The 21269-nt window shown below is 48.6% G+C and overlaps 1 protein-coding gene across 13 annotated transcripts in view; it reads left to right on the top strand.

Annotated features, from left to right (window-relative positions):
- The window catches only part of FRMD4A (FERM domain containing 4A), a 608405-nt gene that overhangs the window by 403727 nt on the left and 183409 nt on the right, over positions 1–21269 (top strand). For 12 of the 13 annotated variants that reach the window (XM_060659574.2, XM_060659575.3, XM_060659579.3 and 9 more), the window contains one exon: positions 16867–16932. In XM_060659574.2, coding sequence (XP_060515557.1) covers positions 16867–16932 — 66 coding nt within the window. Of the gene's footprint in view, positions 1–2173; positions 2427–16866; positions 16933–21269 lie in introns of those variants that run through there. The other variant, XM_060659580.3, reaches the window with a different exon arrangement.

Genomic DNA, 21269 nt, shown 5'->3' with positions numbered 1-21269 from the left:
GTTGAAGAGCAGACTGAGTGAAGGAGACACAGAGTCGGAATCACGTGGGGCCTCGAAAGCTTGCAACCAGGGGCGGGGGGCATTGGAGAGTGCAGATCTGGGGAGCACCATGGCCCCACCTGGGCTGCACAGGGATAGTTTTATGGTGCTGTGTGGGGACCAGACTGCGAGGCCAAGCAGAGGTGACACAGGACAACTGCCAGATGAGTGGCAGTTACAAGAATCAGGCAGGTGATAAATGATGATGAAGTGTTCAGTGTCTGGGTATTTTAGAGAGAACCAACGACATTTTCTGGTGGGTTGGGGGTAGGATGTGGGATGCAAGACAGAAGTCCACTACTGGGGCCCAAGGAGCAGAGCTTGGTGCTGGAGTTGCTGGTACATGACAGGGGAAAGCCGTGGATGGGGGTGGGTTGGGGAGGAGGATAGGTCAGCAGTCCTGTTTGGCACACGTGGAGTTTGAGGTGCCTTCCAGATCGCCACACGGCGACATTGAGTGGGCAGGTTTATACAGAATCCTAGATAAGCCTGCAGAAGGAGGAAGCCCGGTGACTTGGAGCTCAGCCACCTAGAGATGAGGTGAGATGATGCCAGGCCTCAGTCCTGAATAAGACGAGATCTGAGGAAAAACCATAAGCACCAAACTTCAAAAGAAAAGAATATAAGTTCTAAAAAATGAAGTAATTCCTTAAGGTGTGAAGAACTCTGTTATGGTGTGTTGCTTCAGCTGGAATTCTCCACATCCTCCTGAGGGTCTGTCTCTTTTTTGATGTGTGAGAGGAGTATCTCTAACCCTCACACTGTAATCACATTTATTGATGGGCCACGGGCATGCAATAAACACACATTTAAAGGGTCCTATTGGATAAGGTTTTGTTTTTGTTTTTTGTTTTTGTTCTGTTTTTTAACTTCTTTAATGTTTATTTACTTTTGGAAGAGAGAGACAGAGACAGAGCATGAGCAAGGGAGAGGCAGAGAGCGAGGGAGACACAGAATCCGAAGCAGGCTCCAGGCTCCGAGCGGTCAGCACAGAGCCCGACGCGGGGCTCGAACTCATGAACCGCGGTATCATGACCTGAGCCGAAGTCAGATGCTTAACCGACTGAGCCACCCAGGTGCCCCATCTTTTTTAACTTTTTAAATTTATTTTGACAGAGAGAGAGTGTGTGTATGCACAAGCGGAGAAGGGGCAGAGAGAGAGAGAATCCCAAGCAGGCTCTGTGCTGTCAGCTTGGAGCCCAATGTGGGGCTCGATCCCATGATCCATGAGATCCTGGTCTGAACCGAAATCAAGAGTCGGGTGCTTAACCGACTGTACCCCCCCCTTGTTTGATAAGTTTTGTCATATGAAGCCATCACCATGATCCAGAATTGTAATTCCCTGCTTCCAGTCAGTCACGTTTACTGAGACTCTTGTGTTTAAAGCTCCATGCTAGGAAGTGTGAAGGATCTAAGATGTAATCGCTCCCCCTGCCTCCTGTATTTGTTCTTTTGTAGCATCCAGACTCCCTACACAGTTCTCCAATCACAAACTCATTTCAAGGCCTTTTCTAAAGTGTTTGCTGAAAGTACACTCAAGTTTGGTGTCCAGAGGGTTTGAAATGACGTATGTAGGCCACTTGACCTACTGGGACTGCTGGTTAAATCAGGAAAGAGGAACGATCAGGAGCCCTGCATCTTTTAATCCGTTGTGATACAGGCAAAAAACATGTCCCTCGTTCCTTCTTTCGTGGAAGCCGCCCAAACAGCAGGCTCGGCTCCGTCCTTATTTTCTGTGCGTAGTCAACACAATAATTACCTCCTGCCGAAAGCCTTGAGAAATTGTTTCTGTGTCCAATTAGAACTTTTGATTTGACTAACAGATACACATAACGTCTTTACTTCTGTAACTACTCACTAATGATATGCACCCTGGATATTTTTAGATCTACCATTTGCCAAACGGCCATTGCATTTTAAGGCATTGCATTTCCTGTGACAGCTTTTCCACTGAGAGACTTGTGGGACCGTGGGTGAAAAGGAAGGGGGGGGGGGGTGCGGAATTCCTCTTTGGTTTTGGAATCCTCTCCCTCCCTCCCCCGCCCCCTTTTCCCTTCCTTTCCCGGCCTTACGCCCACCCCCAGTTTTAAATGGGGAAGAAGTGCAGTGGTTCTGGAAACTTGTCCTGTGCACGGTGCTGGGGCAGCAGAATGAGGAGCCCCACGAGCAGGTCTCCAGCGGGGTCTGGGGTGGTTCGTGGGGCAGCCAGGCAGTGTTGAAACCTCTGACAAGATGAACGGAGGAAGGGAGCCGCCAGTGCAGCTGGAGCGAGTGCGAGGAGTCTCTGCCAGGCGTCTCCAGCACAGTCCTTTCCAGACAAGTCCGTTATGTAAATATCCAGGCCGCAGCCTCCAGCCCGGATCGCCTGCCCGGTCGAGATGTCAAAGGTAGCTGCAAAAACTTCCCTGAATGCAAGCAGAGCTCCTCAGCTCTCCCCTCACTCAGCTCTTTATTGGGGCATCTGGGCAGGCAGGGGGGTGTGGGGGGGGGGGGTGGTGGTGAAGGCTTGCTGTTATCTCCGGGAGCTGGGACCCTCCCCCCCCCCCCCTGCGGGACTGTGGCTTTCCAGACGGGGTCATCCACGGCCTTTCAATGTGCTCTGCTGCGATGCTCCTGCAATTTTGGTCTGATCTAAGCATGAATCTCAAAAGGGCCGGCTGTTGGGCTGGAATGCTTCCTTCCAAGCCCGGAGGACTTGACATCTGAGCCCTGGGCCCCTGGACTCAAGCACGACAGGCGCTCAAGTGGCTGCTTCGTGTCCCCTGCAGGTTCTGTGAAAGCAGGTGGCCATGTCCCTTTCTTAGGTGGCCTTCTCCCCCTGTGCTGCAAGAGTCCCCTAAGAGGGGAATTCCAAAGACCTAAGAATAGAATTGCAGTGTCTTACAGGTGGTCTCCAAATCGTGCGTCCGTCCCCTACATCCCCGGGGATAACGGAGAGCTTGCGTGTCATTAACAAAGGGCATTGTTTAAGCGAAGGAAAACCCGCCTCCAAATTGTGTGGCAAGACGCCCCAGCTACCGGTGATGGCCACGGTCATTTGACACGTGGCCCTATAGCTCATACGTGCTACAAAGAGTGCGTGTATTCCGCAGCCTGGGTTCTGGGCTATGTGTCTACAGAACAGGCAAATCAAAACTGGTCTCACTGAAGGCAGATAGTACCTGTATTTGGGGGTTGCCCTTGAAATACGTAAGGATATATGTTGTGTGAATATATGTTTAGGAATTCGTGTAAAAATAGGTGCTGAGCGCCTGTTCGGACAGTCTTGTCATTCTGTGTCAGTCACACGGGTAATATCATTTTAATGTCAACAGAATGCGTACGGTAAAAATGTGATTCGTAAGACCCATAGTCGTAAATCGTGTTGTCTCATCCCGCTAATCACAGTATAATCACAATAAGGAAAAATTGGGGGAAAAAAAATCTGTAATTTAAAATGACAGATTGAATCAGACATTAGAGCATGTAGGCAAATTCATCATGTTACCAAGAAAACGTCGTTGAAGTTCTTGGTCACCAAGTGCATGGATACAAAACCAGGCGTGTAGCCCCTGCACACAGCCTTGTATTTTAAACACAGGACATTGGCCTGCACGTTTGCACGAAGGAAATGGGTAGGAAAAAAAGCAGAGTGTGTTTGTGCCTGCCAGTCGGTAGCGTGGTTTTTCAGAAAACTCGTGAAGCAGGGAGTGGATGTTGCCAATATTTGGTTCATCGAATGTAATATTGTGGCAGGAAGTGTTATAATACATGAGTTATCGGAACAAATTTTCTTTTTAAATTCTTGTCTGTAGGTGTGCACAGATACCCACAGAAACACCCTAGGGTATGTCAGTCCCACCTCCCCTCCCCGCCCCCCCCCTCCCCCCCCCCCCCCCCCCCCCCGGAGGTCAGTAATCCTTTCTACAACGTCCCTGGCTAAAGGTCTTCTGGCCCCTTCCTGATCACATGCGGTGATGACGGGGCCACCCATTCCATTTTGAGCAATGACGGTCTGTTTGAAAGTTCTCCCTTCTGTTGAATTCAGATGTGTCTTCTGGAACTTTTCTGCTCATTGATTCCATTTCTGCCCACCCAAGCAAAGTTCTTCAGCCTCCTCACTAAATCATTAAATTGAATCATCATATTAGCATGAAATCATTAAATTAGCAAGTCCCTACATCCAGGCATGCCCCGTTGAATTTATACCTGGTTTTGTGTGTGTTTTGTTTTTTTTTTTAGGGTTTCTTCATTTTTCAGAGAGAGAGAGAGAGAGAGAGAGAGAGAGAGACAAAGCGTGAGTGGGGGAGGGGCAGAGAGAGCGGGAGACAGAATCTGAAGCAGGCTCTAGGCTCTGAGCTGTCTGCACAGGGCCCAGTGTGGGGCTCAAACTTATGAACCAGGAGATCATGACCTGAGCCGAAGTCGGACACTTAACCGACGGAGCCCCCCAGGCGCCCCGAATTTATACCTGTTGTCTCCATGGAATCGACACCCTCCCTCTTCCCTCACTACCATGTCTTGGCCTGGGCCATAGATTATAGTGCAGCCTTTCCACTAGAATCTTTGTCGTGTAGGCTGGCATTTAGTTTTCCTGAGAAGACCTCATTTCCAGATCTTTACCCAATCTGGTTACTATTCTTTGCCTTGCTCTGCTTTCCTTCGTTTCCCATGTAAAATATGGCGCCCACAATGAACGTACGTTCCCAGAAATGGCTTAACCGTGGTGGCGTGTGGGAGGGTCTAATTCCATTACTCGGGATGCTGTGCTTCTAGCATGTGAACTGAGAATCAGACCCCCAAGCTGTGAATGATGTGATCCCAGCTGTTTTAGATTTTGAAGGTACCATCTACACCTCCCTGTCAGCTGTAAATTTGGTCAGCACACTTTCTTTGTCCGGTTGTAAGTCATGGGGGGGTGATGCAGATATTGAGAAAGACAGCCGATACCTAGGATTTCCTTACCGTTTTCCAAGCGCATGTGTATCTTCTGCGGCACTGAGCCTCAACACTGCAGATTCCCTCATTTCTGCGTCAGTTAGGGTTAAATCGATTTGAACACGATGTTCAGTGGCTCCTTACTATTTCATCAGTGATGGAGCCACCCTCAGGCCATTGAGGATATGGTTGCTCCTCCCTTTTGTCAGCATAAATAAATGGCTTTCTCCTCTCTCCCTGTGCACCCACCACTCTCTGCTTTCACCTCTTCTGCACGGTCCACGTTTCCAGAATGCACCCCCTTCTCTCCCATTCCGGGCCTCCTGACATCAGGCTGCCTCTGCCAGACGTCCCGTTGCTCACATGTTACTTGCTCACCTGAGTATTGCCCAGTCCCCCCCAGATGGGAGTGACGGTCCCTCCCAACCTGTGCCCAGAACATCTGACGCCCACCCTGTTGTCACACAGATTACACCGTACTCACCGGTGAACTGCGGTATTTCCTCGTGGGACAGAGAAGCTCAATAAACATAGGAACAAAATCGTGTGCATCGTCATATATCTAATAAGATGCCCTGCACATAATTCTGTACCATAAACACTGGCTGAATGAACACAAGCTGTGGTAGACATTATCCCACATCACCCTTTAACCCTGCCTCTCTTATCTCATGAGCATGGGTCACTAGATTACTCTCCAGCTTCCTGGAGAAGGAGACACATCCCTTCTCTAGAAGAGAAATTACCCAGCCATAGCATATGAACTCTTTAGCCGTGGGCAGCTTAATTTTCTTTCCCATAGGGTACTAGTAACCTTCCCGTTACGTTGTAATTATCTACTAATGAAATAATTTTATCTTTAATATATTAACCCCTCATTATAGTTGCCGTCACCCTCTCCCCAAAGTTTGCAGTTGCTTTTTCTTTCTTTCTCTCTCTCTTTCTTTCTTGCTTTCTTTTACATTTATTTATTTAAAAAAAAATTTTTTTTAACGTTTATTTATTTTTGAGACAGAGAGAGACAGAGCATGAACGGGGGAGGGGCAGAGAGAGAGGGAGACACAGAATCGGAAGCAGGCTCCAGGCTCTGAGCCGTCAGCCCAGAGCCCGACGCGGGGCTCGAACCCACGGACCGCGAGATCGTCACCTGAGCTGAAGTTGGACGCTCAACCGACTGAGCCACCCAGGCGCCCCTACATTTATTTATTTTTGAGAGACAGAGAGAGACGGCGTGAGCAGGGTTGGGGCAGAGAGAGAGGGAGACATAGAATCAGAAGCAGGATCCAGGCTCCGAGCTTTCAGCACAGAGCCCGACGCGGGGCTCGAACCCACGAACCGTGAGATCATGACCTGAGCCGAAGTCGGACGCTTAACCGACCGAGTCACCCAGGTGCCCCATTGCGGTTGCTTTTTCTTTTGCTCAGGGTGTTTGCGAAGTAAAATTACTTCTCTTTTTTTAAATGACGTGTTTTAGTCTAATATATACATTTTTCCCTTGGAGCTCACACATTGCTTTCATGCTCAGAAAGCCCTCGTAAATAAATCACCTATTTTTAACATTACCTTTATGAACCACGTGGAATTTATTTCAGGGCCAGAGGTGCAGTTAGTTTATGTTGTATTAGCTAGCCCCACCATTTCCCTCCTTGCTTGAGAAGGTTGAAACGAACCCAGAACTGGGTAGTAAGTCGTTGAGCGGCTCGTCTTGGCACAAAAATCCATTGGCTGCAGACCATGAAAACACTACTTTCCCCCCTCGTCTTGCTTTCAACGTATCTTTGAAAGCTCTTTGATTGTTGTTAGGCTTTCCTTCTTTTGCATGTCAACTTGGGTTCTCCGCCTCTGTCCGTCTGTGACACACTGAAAATATTCCTCCTGTTTGTACACGATATAAAGTCGCCCTGCGCCCCCTTGACACATTGTATATGTTGTACCCAAATCTCGGGAGTTCTCTTTGTGGATACGTTGTGTTCTTTGGATGTCTCCATCTTCACGCTTTCCTCCAATTTCATTTTTATGTCATGAAATTGTTACTTGTTAAGTCTCCATTCTACATCCTTTTAGCTCCACAGAGTCAACCTTTTCGTTGTTGTTTTTCTGAACTTTCAAAAACTGTTTTCCTCGTGTCTGGGGTCCCTGTCTGACTCCTCGACCCTCCTTTTCTACTGTAAAGATTCTAAGTACAGTCATCAAAGTGAAAGAAGTATAGTTATTTGACTCTTGCTTTGGGAGAAGCATCTCCATTCTACCCCAAGACTCCACCACTAAGATACAAGAGCCAAATGCAACACGACACAGAACACCTGTGATTTTCTTGGTGTCTGTCCTTAACTTACGGTGGGATGTTAGCTGGGTAGGTAGGTTCTTACTGCTTCTTTGCATCTTTTGTTTCTTCGGGGTTAATACCTTGCTCGGCCGCATAGAGAGGACGTCTGCATGGACACCTGTGCTGGGAATGGTGCATAAGAGTAACACCCCGCACCTGCCCAGAGAAACAGGTGCAAGAACCTTCGTCTCCTCCGTGAACGCTGCAGACTGCGGCCTGGCGGTGTGTGCCCTGGGGAGCAGACCGGGCAGGGCGACGGGGGGTGGGGGGGGGGGGTGGGGTGGGGGGTGGGGAGACACGGTGCCTCAGGCCTGGGGCAGCGGCCGGACGGGGCGGGCGAGGGGAAAGCACGAGCGTCCGCAGAGCTGGGTCTGGAAGAATGAGCAAAAGCCAATGTCCGTCTCTCCCTCCAGCCAGGGGTCACTGGTAAGAAGTGTGACCGTGGCTCTTTGTCATCGCGGTGTCTTGGCAGCTGGCTCAGCCCGGGACCCCCAGCTCCTTTCCTCTGTCGGGAGTAGGCTCTGGACCCTTCCCGCCCCCTCTGCAAATACTAACAGGAATGGCAGTAATCTCACAGCCCAGGGCGGGTAGGATCAAGTCTCTGTGTGTGCGCGGGGCGTCCGGGACCCTGGGTCTGGCAGAAAGCACCAGCCTGCAGACAGTCCGCTTACTGCTCTCGAGGCATCGGTGGGAGGGGAATGCAGAAAGGCCTGCTGCCCTCCGGGACGCCGGACGCCTCCCCTGCGCCGAAGGTAACCGAAGCCAGCTTTCTGCCCTGCTCGCCAGCTGGGGACCTGCAGTGCAGGGCCTAACCGTGGGGCCCGTGCATTCCGGGCTCCCGGTGTCCGTCTCCTCCTGACCGTCTATCAGAGGGGCTGGCCTCAGACAGACGAGGGGGATGGTCTGTCCCGCTCTGGCCCGTCGGTCGCGCCTATGGGACCTTGTCTTTCCAAGTCTGCGACGTACCGGCCTCCACGTCAGTAGCTTGTCCTCCAATTGCAGTGTTTTGTTGGAAGGTGGAAAGAGTACCCTTCCCTCTTCCCTTGCTTCCCTCCTCCCTCCTTCCCCCTTCCCTCCTCCCTCTTTTCCTCCTCCCCCTTCCCTCCCTCCTCCCCTCCTCCCTCTTTCCCTCCCTCCTTCCTTCCTCCCTCTCTCCCTCCCCCCTCCTTTCCTCCCCCTTCCCTCCTCCCTCCTTCCCTCCTCTCTCCTTCCCTCCTCCCTCCTTCCCTCCCTCCTTCCCTCCTTCCTCTTTCCCTCCCTCCTTTCCTCCTCCCTCTCTCCCTCCCCCCTCCTTCCCTCCCCTTCCCTCCTCCATCTTTCTCTCCTCCCTCCTTCCCTCCCCCCTCCTTCCCTCCCTCCTTCCCTCCTCCCTCCTTCCTTCTCTCCTTCCCTCCTCCCTCCCTCCTTCTCCACAGCCCACAGCTTCACTCTGGGTCAGAGTTCCTCTTCACCGGGATCACCAAGCCCAGCAGTGGAGCTTCCTGGCTGCCCTCACTGCTTAACTGTCTGGGTCCACTTCCTCGTCTTCTAAACGTCAGACCCAGAGAACATTAGTGCTTCCTGAGCCTCTGCCCTGCAGCACTACCTGGGGAGAATGGGGATGGCTTGTCCTGTAGGACTTGTGGCTCCATCACACGCGACGCTGGTCCTCTGGGTGGCAGAGTCCGGGTTAGCACTGTCTACCCCAGAGCAGCGAGCAGTTAGCACCGTCTACCCCAGAGCAGCGAGCGGCTGCCCTCAAGCCCTAAGCGCACCCGCAGCACTATGACTTGTTTTCCCGCGGAGAAAACCCCATTCCTTTTGCTGAAGGCAGAAGCAGGATCTGAGCAACTGTGGCCTTAAAACAGGCTTTACAGGGACGCCTGGGGGCTCAGTCGGTTAAGTGTCTGACTTCGGCTCAGGTCATGATCTCACGGTTCATGAGTTCGAGCCCCACGTCAGGCTCTGTGCTGTCGACTTAGAGCCTGCTTCAGACCCTCTCTGCTCTCCCTCTGCCCCTGCCCCACTCGTGCTTGCTCTCTCTCTCAAAATAAATAAACATTAAAAAAAAAAAAGACTCTTAAAAAACATGCTTTACAGATGACCTCTGGTAAAGCATTGGACCAGCTTGTGCCCTCATCAAATGCAAACGTGTGGGAGGTTGAGCTTTGAAGAATGCAAGGCTAGTGCAGCTTTCATAATCCGTCGCATTGCCATGTGAATTTGTTTGTAATAGAGCCCCTCGCTAATCACTTTCATCTGGGTTTTAGAGGTTACAACTGGATTCTGCAGCCAAGAGTCTCAAGGACACGCCTGTGTGTGTCTTTCTCTTCAGTCCACCTTGTGGTCAAGGCGGAGGGGAAACAGTTTGCCAGAGGACAGGGGGCAAAACAGGGACGAGGTCATTCTCTCTGAATCAGACTTCTGGTGTTTGTCACCTTGTGTCTCCTTCCACTGCTGTGTTATTTTAATATGATGTCACTTAAAGACAGAAAAGGTAGGTTTGAGATGGGGGAGAGGAGATTATGGATGATAAAACTGGGCAAAATACCCTTAATCTTTAAAGATTATGGGCAGAGGCTCCCCAGGCCTGTTATAATATTACATTATAATCATTAATTGTCTCTGGCATTTCCATGCTACAGGTTAAGTGTGAGCATCAGCAAATGTATGCATATTTTCCACAAATTTTAGTTTGCCTGAAGTCCTCTCTGTCTGCGTGTTCGCGGTGAGCTGCGTTTCTTGAGGCCGCCGTGAAAGTATCGCCTTCGTTCGTCTCTTGGAGGTGACAGTGTTGGGATCATTGAGATTTTGTGATCCTGTGACTTTCTGGCACCTGAGCCGGGTCGCTGGGGCTTCGTCAGTCCGAGAGGAAGCTCTCAGAGGAACGAGGGAGGGATGTGACGTGTGGAGCTGACCCCAGGAGCAGACGCTCCAACAGTGAGTTGTGCTGGGACATTGTAGTCATGTCTCTGGAATTTCCTTCTGAGCCACAGACGGGCCCAGGTCAAAGGGCGGATTGTGAGGTGTTGGGTAGCACACCCCGCCATGTGTCAGCCTTGGGATGCTCTGTGGTCTGACGGACCAGGCTAGGACAGGAGGCTTGTCTCTGTGTTGGGGCCTTGGCTTGCATGCTTTTGAAATCCGAATTTTCTACATGATGATAAAAATTTAAAGGATAGGATTTCAGGATTTTGGAGGGGGGAGGAGTATTGATAACTTTCCTAAATGAAGATGTTTTGGAAATGTGAATTCTTCACTTTATACAATCCTAGTCTTTAATATTTCTTTTTTTTTTTAAATGTTTATTCATTTTGAGAAAGAGCGAGAGAGAGCATGAGCAGGGGAGGACCAGAGAGCGAGGGAGACACAGAATCCGAAGCAGGCTCCAAGCTCTGAGCTGTCAGTACAGAGCCCAACATGGGGCTCGAACCCACGGACCGTGAGATCATGACCTGAGCCGAAGTCGGAGGCTTAACTGAATGAGCCACCCAGGCGCCCTGAGTCTTTAATATTTCTCATTTTATTGTCTGAGAAAGTCACTGTCTCTAAAACGAATAGGAGTCGCAACACGATAACTTACTGGGCCCAGAGACCAACCAAGTGGGCGTGTGGAAGCAAGGTTCAAAGGTATTTTTGCCGGCTGTGAATGCTGCCTCCCCTCCCCTGTGCCCACCCACCCCTCACCCCGGGTGCCTCAGGATCAGTCTCGCTATAAATGTGCCTCAGGAAATGTAAAGGTCACACGTGCTAATGAAATGCTTTTTAGTTTTTATTTTTGAAAGCCATGTGCGTTTCCAAGCTCAGAATCAGTGACCCCTGTAACCATTTGTACACCTGCATTAGGTTTCTATGAAAATGTCATAAACAGTGGAACTCGGGTTATTTCTTTAATTTTTTTTTTTAATGTTTATTTTTGAGACATTAAGAGAGCATGAGCGGGGGAGAGGTAGAGAGAGAGGGAGACACAGAATCGGAAACAGGCTCCAGGCTCCGAGCACTCAGCACAGAGCCCGACGTGGGGCTCGAACTCGAAGACCGCGAGATCATGACCTGAGTCCAAGTCCGACGCTCAACCGACCGAGCCACCCAGGCGCCCCGAACTCGGGTTATTTCTTCAGAGCGCTTCCTCCGTTCGTGTGTACCATAGTGCGTAAATTATTTGGCAAGGGACAAAAACAGGAGAGGGAGGAGGGAGAGCAGGAGGGAGTGAGAGGGAAAGGTGATGTGTAGAGAAAAGAGTCATAATGCGAAGCCTAGTAACTTCTGGTCGCCATTTTTTTTTAATTCCACCTGCAGAGAGAGGATGTATTGGGTTGTTCGTCTTCAGTATTCCGACCCACCCGTGTGACAATTACAATTCTCATTTGTAAACTCATGAATCTGATTCGATACGTTAAAAAACACAGGCAATCTAAAACCGATTCGTCGAGAAAGAAGCTTCTCAGGATCCATTTCCTCTGGCTGACCTCAAACACCGTGATTTTGTTTTTCTAGATAAAGTTTCTTGTTTTTACATTTGTTTTAACTGAAAAAAAAATGTCAGTCATATTTGGATGGTTTGGGAGGGAACTTCCCATAAGCCTATTACCCTAGCACACCAACTATTTTTATCTTGGCCTCCCGATTCCTGTCCACACGCGCGATGATTTTATAGGCTGCCTTTAAACTACACATATTGTTTCATTTTCGGCTCTGCTCACCTAAGCTGGCGTCGTAAATGCACGTCTCTGTTTATGCACAGTCTTCCTGATTCCGTGTGTGTCTTAACCGCAGAGTTGGATCAACCGCGTGGACACCGGCTTCCAAAGTGACGCTTTTCTATATATCCTTGAGCATCATGGTGCATTTGGCAGGCCTCTGCTTGGTGTAGAATTGTATTGTGGCAAGACGATTTATGTTGGGGTAACGGCCAGCTGACATCTACAAGAAGCCGTGTTCTCCGAAAGGATTTCCTCGGAGAGGGACGCCAAGGCTCCCAATTGTGTCTGAGCAGCTGAAAATGAAAACAAGCAAAGCACTATTATTTTACAATTGTTCGGTTTCAAAAGAAAACTTGAGTAGGCCTGGCAAGGCAGACAAAGCTGCAGATGTCCACTCTTTCCCGCACACGCCCAGGATGGTGAACCTTTTCTGAACTGATGAGAGCAGGACGGGCCCGTCTTCCTTCAGTCCGGAACAACAAACCGTCCCCCTTTTGAGGGAAAAAAAAAAAAAAAAAAGCCCCATCAGTGCCATCAAAAGACAGGCATACTTTCAAAACCATGATGATTCAAAGTTGGGTTTCTGTTTGGACTCAGTTCTCTGGGCTGCATTCCCCGCCTGCCCCTACCGCCCAGGGACATTTTGCCTTCCCAAAGGGAGGCAGCGTGTAAATTCCCTGGTAACACAGGGTGCGTGGTCATAAATTCCGCAGGCCTGAAAATGGAGGCTCTTTGGAAGAGAAGAATGAATTTGGAAAAATTCAGTAGAGCGTCACCTCTTCAGGGGTAGTTAATTCCTTCAACTGCTGAGCCGATAAGGTGAGATTCTTTAACGGAATGAGGATTTTATCTTTCAGATGAAAATGAGAGCCGCACAGTAAAACTTTTATGTGTGGGTGTGAGCTCAGTGTCGCGTCACATTTTGCGTGCTTCGAAATAATTCTGAGAAAATGATATACGGCCTCTTTGGTGTTGCAATTAAACCTTCATTTGAGGGGAGCCTGGGTGGCTCAGTCAATTGAGCGTCTGAGTCTTGATTTCTTTTCAGGTCATGATCCCAGGGTTGTGGGATCGAGCCCCTCGTGGGGCTCCGTGCTGTGCGTGGAGCCTAGTGAAGATTCTCTCCCTCCCTTTCCCTTTGCACCTCTCCCATGCTTGTGCTTTCTCTCTCTCTCTCTAAAAAACAAGAAAGAAAACTAACAAAAAAACCACCTTTATTTGATATCTTGGCGATTCCAATTTCCCTCTGTTTGTATCAGTTTTGTTGAAATGTGGATAAGTCAAGAACGTGTTTATGTCCTTAGCTTTTATGATAAAACAAAGCTCCAAACGTTGTGTTTTAGGGACACCTGGCTAGCTCAGTTGGCTGAGCATCTGACTCTTGGTTTCAGCTCAAGTCATGATCTCACAGTTTATGAGTTCGAGCCCCCACATCGGGCTCGGTGTTGACAGCAAGGGGCCTGCTTGGGATTCTCTGTCTCCCTATCCCTCTGCCCCTCCCCTGCTCTCTTTCTCTCTCTGAAAAATAAATAACCATTAAAAAAACACTTTGTGGGGGCGCCTGGGTGGCGCAGTCGGTTAAGCGTCCGACTTCAGCCAGGTCACGATCTCGCGGTCTGTGAGTTCGAGCCCCGCGTCAGGCTCTGGGCTGATGGCTCGGAGCCTGGAGCCTGGAGCCTGTTTCCGATTCTGTGTCTCCCTCTCTCTGCCCCTCCCCCGTTCATGCTCTGTCTCTCTCTGTCCCAAAAATAAATAAAGAACGTTGAAAAAAAAAAAAATTAAAAAAAAAAAAACAAAAAACAACACTTTGTGTTCTGAAGGTTCTATAGGGACAGGCAGGTTTCCTTTATAAAAATTCTCCTGTGTCCCCCACCCTTCAGAGAATTTTCTGAAACCTATAATGTCTTTAAAGGAATTTCAAAATAATGTGCTGGATGGTTGTGCACTTTTTCTTCCTTGAACCTCCTCTGTGCTAACCTTGGGTTCTTTCTATTAAGAACTGAATTGCTGGGACTTTGTACCTTTTGACATTTGGACCCACTTCACCAATTCCCCCCAACCTCCTGACACCCCTCCCCCCCCAGCTCTACAACTACCAGTAGGTTCTCTGTGTTCATGAATTTGTTTTTTTCTTTTTTTTTGTTTGTTTGTGTAAATTCCAAATATAAGTGAGGTCATTTGTCTTTCTCTGACTTATTTCACTTAGCCTGATGCCCTCAATGTCCATGCGTATTGTCACAAATGGCAAGATTTCCTTCTTTCTTCTAGCTGAACGATACTCCGCTGAATATACGTACCACATGTTCTTTATCCATTTATCCACCAGTGGACACATAGGTTGCTTCTGTGTCTTCTCTGCTGTAAATAATGATGCAGGGAGCAGGGGGATACATTTATCTTCTCGAATTCGTGTTCTCATCTTCTCTGGATAAATACCCAGAAGTGGAATGACTGTATTGTGGGGTAGTTCTATTTTTAATTTTTTGAGGAACCTCCATACCGTTTTCCACAGGGGCTGCACCAGCCTGCGTTCCCACCAGCCATCCACGAAGGTTCCCTCTTCTCTACATCGTCATCAACCCTTGTTGTTCCTTGTCTTTTTGATACTAGTCACTCTAACAGGTGTGAAGGGTATCTCACTGTGGTTGTGATTTGTATTTCCCTGACGATGAGTGATGTTGGGCATCTTACCATGTGTCTGCTGGCCATGTGTAGGTCTTCTTTGGAAAAATGCCCCTTCAGACCCTCTGCCCATTTTATAATAGGATTGTTTGCAGTTTTGCTGCTGAGTCCTAAGAGTTCTTTATATATTAACACCTTGCCAGATATGTGACTGGCAAGTAATTGTCTTCCATTCAGCAGGTTGACTTTTCATTTGGTTGATGGTTTCCTTTGCTGGGCAGAGGCTTTTTATTACGATGTAGTCCCATTTGTCTATTTTTTGAAGCTAATGGGTTTTTAAAAATGAAGTCAGCCAGCTGGGATGCCTACTGTGTGCAGTTAGTGGTTTCTAATGGGATTGGAGCCCATCCTCCTTTTAAGGCGATTCACACCTAACGTTAAGAGTTCCAAGAACGAATAAGGACTTTTCACAGAGCCACCTCATGCCCATAGCTGTCTGCTTTGGCTCTTATGTGCAAAATGGCAAACCTCTGAACTGAAGTTCTCCTCTGTTTGTACTGTCCTTTAACCTCTGTTGGAGTGCTTATGGGCGTGTGAAATTTCTCGTGATGATTTTTCTAAGAGCTGGGGACTGCTGAGGCATTACTGTAACTCCCATTCAAGAGACTTTATTTGGGCCCCATGCAGGCAGAGCCTGTTGTTTTGGTTAAGATCCCATAACTAAGGAAATCTGACTTGATGGTAGCTTGGTGGGTGAGGAAGTCACCCTCCTTCTGGCGAAGGAGACTTTTCTCATGGGAGTACAAACCAGTTTGGGACATGCTGATGGTTAGAGAATAATCCCTGTTGAGCCAGAAGATGCCATCTCTCCCATCTTTCCTGGAGAAAGCACTCTTGAGAAGGGACCACGATAGCTGTGCAGGGAGATAAGGCCAGGCCTGCCCTTGGGTCTGCATGAAATGGCTGCTCACTGGGCAAAAAGAAGGTGGCTTCAGGGGGGGCTGCAGAGTCCTATACAAATACGAGGGCTTGGAAGGACCCTGCTGGGTCTTCTGGTCCAGACAATGGTGTTGGAACTTGCTCTTACCCATTGTAACAGCCAGTAGGTATGTTTCCGGGAATTCTGCGTGCCAGGGGTAAAACATAGCCATTATTGACATTAAATTATATAAATTTAGAGTCAAGTATGTTATATTAAAAACAAAGGTAATAAATACTCAAAACCCGTCACTAATGGATGGGAAATTTCCTGTTATTTGACCAGACTTCACTACCATCCGTGCTCCTGGAATTATTTAAGTCTACTGTGGGTGTGGGAAATACCATCCGTGTTGTGTGGACAGTAACTGGAGATCAAACACCGTGAAGATATCTGGAGTGCAGAGAGATAAGTTTTGGTTAGAGCGGTGGCCCTCTGACATCTAGAAGGAGCCTCATTCTTCAAAGGATTTCCTTTGAGAGGGATGCCAGGGCTCTAGCAGATGCTACAAATTAAGGCTTCTTCCTTCCAGAAAGCCAGTTATTAAAGCTCTGGTGGCACTCCATTGGTATCAGCCCAGTCGCTTTTGTATAGGAGACGGGCTGCAGAGACGAATGGACCCGGGGGGCCAGGACCCGGCGTGGGTCTCCTCTTGCTTGCCTGGATGCTCTTTCTGTTACAGGGCCGGTGGTGATAGTTGTGAAAGGCACAAGGGTCGGGGGTCAGGCTTAGCTGTGAGCATTTAGCCTCCCACGTTCTTCTATCACAGGTGAAAGCAGTGTAGGGACTAGGATACTAAACGATTATCCTGTGGAGAAAGGAGCTTCACAGACATCAAAGCCAGTTGCGTGTGGGGTGGTCGTCTGCTCCCGTGTGCTCGGTAAGGGGGACTGTCAGGGGGACAGGAGAGGTGGCAGAGACGGGATACTGAAATCTGCCCCTGATGCGTGGTGATACAATTACTGAACGGAAGAATGATTAAAGTGCGGAACACTTCTCACCACCTGGTATCAGGTTGTGAATGTATTTGCTAATTTATTTTATATCTCCCCCGTAAGAACGTAAGCTCCATGAGGGCAGGGACCTTGTCTTGGGTGCTCTTGGACACCCAGCTCCCAGGATAGTGCCTGGCACATAGAAAGTGCTCCCTGAGTGGTTTTAAAGGAAGGAAGGAACCCCTCCTGCCACTTCTGCAAGATTTGCCCAGAGCGCTGTGCCTGGTGTGGTCCAGCATAGGGCGCCTATTAACCATCTTTCAGGCTGTTAGACTCTCAGTGACCATCGTTTGTCTTTCTTCGTAGATGACGGAGGGCCGTCGATGTCAAGTACATCTTCTGGATGACAGGAAGCTGGAACTCTTAGTACAGGTAAGTGGCTCTTGGCCAACGTTCTGAACTTCTTCCGGGGCTGATGTGGTTCAGTCTCCGATTCAGCCGATGGGTGGGGGAATATGTAAACGGGTTTTATTTTAGTTTTTAACACAATTTATTGTCACGTTAGCTAACACACAGCATGTACAGTGTGCTCTTGGCTTCGGGACGAGATTCCTGTGGTTCGTCGCTTATATGCGACACCCAGTGCTCATCCGAACGAGTGCCCTCCTCGATGCTCGTCACCCATTTGTTTTTTTTTTTTAATTTTTTTTTAACGTTTATTTATTTTTGAGACAGAGAGAGACAGAGCATGAACGGGGGAGGGTCAGAGAGAGGGAGACACAGAATCCGAAACAGGCTCCGGGCCCCCAGCTGTCAGCACAGAGCCCGACGCGGGGCTTGAACTCACGAACCGCGAGATCATGACCTGAGCCGAAGTCGGACGCTCAACCGACTGAGCCACCCAGGCGCCCCAGATGCCCGTCATCCATTTATAAACGGGTTTTAAATCGGTATCTCAGAGCATCTGAGAGAGGGATGGCGCACCGTGGTATTTTTGTGTGTGAGTGCTATTTTCATTCGTTCTATTTCTTTGTACACCACGCCTCAGGCATTCAAGGCCAGATGTATATCTGACCTCCTGTTGCACGTCTCTAGAAAAGGAAATTCCACAACTGCCATTAGCTGTTTGTACTTGAAGGAGTTCGCTGTAATATAACACAAATAAGTCTCGCGGCTGCTAAAACAGATTTGGTCGTCTTCCCGGCTCAGAGAGGGATAGGGAACCATTGGCTGTTTTCAAGTTAAGCTTTTGTAGGTGTGGGGGAAGAGAAGCATTCTCCTGGCTCTGTCTTCCCTCCAAGGGCCAAGTCACCTCCCTCCCGTGGGTCAACATCACATCACCCTGGAACATCTATGTGTCCCTTGACCCGCAGGAAATCAATCACTCCATCTCCAAACTGAGCACACATCAGGGTCCGAGAAGTCAGAGCAGTATTAGAATCAGAGACCCCGGTCTTGTTACGCTTACTGTTGAAAAAAAAAAATCACTGTTTCACTGAGAACCCTAAAGACTCGTGAAGCTGCCCAACTTGATTTAAAGAACTTACATCTGTTGTTCGACTCCCAACTTTTGTCACTGTATACACTCGACATTCTCAGATGTCTGTCAGACTCTCAGGGCAGTGCTCCTCATTACCCAGAACGTTTTGCCAAATAAGCTGTAGTTCGTCAGTACGTTGAAATGGTACCTGCATGCCCATCCACTGTGGAAACTGGTTCTGTTGCAATGGAAGATTCACGTACAAATACCCTTACCTCATGCTCCCCGGTACGTCCCGCTTGGATTTGGAAATGTTCCGGTTGCTAACTTAAAGGAATTAATGCTTTAAAAAAAAATTTTTTTTTTGATATTTATTTATTTTTGAGAGAAGGAGAGAGACAGACAGAATGTGAACAGGGGAGGGGCAGAGAGAGAGGGAGACACAGAATCCGAAGCAGGCTCCAGGCTCTGAGCTGGCAGCACAGAGCCCCATGCGGGGCTTGAACCCGTGAACTATGAGATCATGACCTGAGCTGAAGTCGGACACTTAACCGACTGAGCCACTCGGGTGCCCCTAATACTGTTTTTTTTTTTAATGTTTATTCAATTTTGAGAGACTGAGACAGAGCGCGACTGGGGGAGGGGCAGAGAGAGGGAGACAGAATCCGAAGCAGGCTCCAGGCTCTGAGCTGTCAGCACAGAGCCCGATGCAGGGCTCGAACCCACAAGCTGTGAGATCATGACCTGAGCCGAAGTAGGACACTCAACCAACTGAGCCACTCCGACGCCCCAAGGAACTAATACTTTTAATTAGATTTAAATTATAAAGGCATTACAAACACAACGTAGGAAACATAGAAAATAGGAAAAAGCTCATAATCACCGCACACTAATTCCCCTATTAGTCTCATTTCAGCAAATTCCTTTCCAGCATTTTTTGTAGTTCTATTTCTTGCAAGGTTGTCATCATAGTGTGTGTAGTTCTGTATATTTTATTTTTCCACCTAACGTCTTTCACTGGCATTTTCCAGGTTGCTATAAGTTTTCATCTTTGTTAATATTAACAGAAATTCCAGAAATGGATATACCATCATTACCTAAATGTTCACTCATTTGGGTACGTTTAAGGTTTTCTGTTTGTTTGTTTTATGGTTTTTCCGCTGTTACCGGCAAATGCCGTCATTAATTTACCCGTGTGTATAGAGCTGTCCCGTGTTTGGGATTATGTCCTAGGCTAGATTCCAAGATTTATGGCCTTATTAAGAGTCAGACTTGTGGTTTGGATGTGGGGGGTGAGGTGAGCCAGCATACGGGAAGTGTAAAGTGAGTTAGATCTCCTCCGTTAGCAAAATCACTAACAAAGTATTTGGAGCTTTCAACTATTAAGAATCAGCAGGAAGAATTTGTAGGGGAGTGGCCTTGTGTTTTTTAGATGCTTTTTTTTTTTTAAAATCAGCGTTTAGAGGTGTGGAAAACAGCCACTGTCTGAAACAGGAAATGAGGCCTCAAGTGGCAGTGAAGTTATGATCTGTTGGCCAGCCTGCCCTGGGAGGATGTAAACCAGGGCACTGGAAGTGAACTTGAGTCACAGAAAAGGTATTTAGTTACTGCTGTGCACAGTTTAGGATGGGCCATCCTGAGCCCTTCACAATCCAGATGGTGAGAAGTTACACTCTGCCCGTCCCCTTGGGAACACAACGTCACATGTTACTTCCTCTGGCTAGAACTCTCCCTCCCACGCCCGCACCCCTGTGCCCTGCTGGTTTCTGTTAAGCCTCCAGTTCACGGCTTAGAAGATACTTTTCCCCCAACCTCTTGGCCCTACCCCCTGCCCCCCTCCAAGTCTTGTTCTTGGCTGTGCCTCCTCCCCTGTGGGTCCCCTCTTCGAGCACTGCCACAATTCAGTGTCACAGCTCGCGGTCATGGCCTGTTTACTCTGTTGCCCAGAGCCGCCCACAGTTTGAGGGCTGAGTCCGTGTCAGGATCGCTTTGTATCCCCAGCACCCAGCAGAAATGCCACCAAACAGATCCTTGTGGAATGAAAGAATGGGCTAATCCTAAAATGCCCTGGTATTATTTCTCCAAGGGACTTTTTGGCATGGAACCAATGGCTTGGCAGAGGATTTAGTTTAGCACACACACAAAAAAACTATACATTAAAAAAAAAAAAAAAAAAAGGAAGTGGGCAAACACCAAGTTAAATATGACTTTTCTTTCTCTTCCACAAAGTTCTCTTGCTCAGGGTTATGTTCTTTTGACAAAATCCTTTCTAAAGGGAATCCCGTATTGTTGAGTTCGTTTGGACCCACGCTAAGTTTTTGGTAGAATAAAACGCTTGGATCCCATAATTCTCTTTTTGATATTGCTAACTCCACAGAGTGATGCCCTTGCAGACTCCTTTATACTTCAGTCACCCAAGTACATTGAGGGCCGAAGGGTTTGGTGTTGTTGGTTTGAAGACCAGTTTCAGAGTGTTTGTGACAAGGCTCAGATGAGGAAATGGCCCTTCTCAGTCTTGTGACCTGGAGTTGCGGGGCTGGGGAGGGGCGAGTGTTGCCGACGATGTGTACCCTCCAGGGTCTGTTAGATGGAGAGGCAGGTGTGGGGGAAATGTTTATCCCCCACGGGGAAGCATGTGCAGGTTTACACAAGAGCGGCTGGTCGAATAAAATCAGTAGGTAGCGGCAGAGATGGGAGGTCTGGTTTTTCAGCCGCTGTTAGAGTTAGAGACGCACGAAGGCTACATCTCACAGAACTTCGACGGCACGAGAGAAGCGTTAAACGACGTGGAACCAACAACGAACAAGACCTGCGTCCGACCAGAAGGATTCTGATAACCGGGCACCCTCACAGATCATTTCCTGCAGCGCTGAGGACCTGGCCCCTGTGACGATAGCATTTCCCTTCTTTGGGTTATAACAAAATGGCCATAATCCCAACATTTAATGCTTCTTCTAAAGCCCTTTTGGGGGGCGCCTGTGTGGCTCAGTCGGTTGAGCGTCCAACTTTGGCTCAGGTCATGATCTCACAGTCTGTGAGTTTGAGCCCCGCATCGGGCTCTGTGCTGATGGCTCAGAGCCTGGAGCCTGCTTCCGATTCTGTGTCTTCCTCTCTCTCTGCCCCTCCCCCATTCATGCTCTGTCTCTCTCTGTCTCAAAAATAAATAAAACGTTTAAAAAAAAAAATAAAGCCCTTTTGGGATTACTGAGCAGAATCTGTGCTGCCAAATCCCTGATTGCCCTGAGTAAATCCCTCAGTACCCGTACAGGCGAAACGGCAAAGGTCCAGA

The sequence above is a fragment of the Panthera onca genome, chromosome B4 (genome assembly GCF_046562875.1).
Source record: "Panthera onca isolate mPanOnc1 chromosome B4, mPanOnc1 haplotype 2, whole genome shotgun sequence".
Taxonomy (NCBI): domain Eukaryota; kingdom Metazoa; phylum Chordata; class Mammalia; order Carnivora; family Felidae; genus Panthera; species Panthera onca.
The sequence above is the reverse complement of the archived record's forward strand: the minus strand, read 5'-3'. Positions and strand labels throughout refer to the sequence as shown.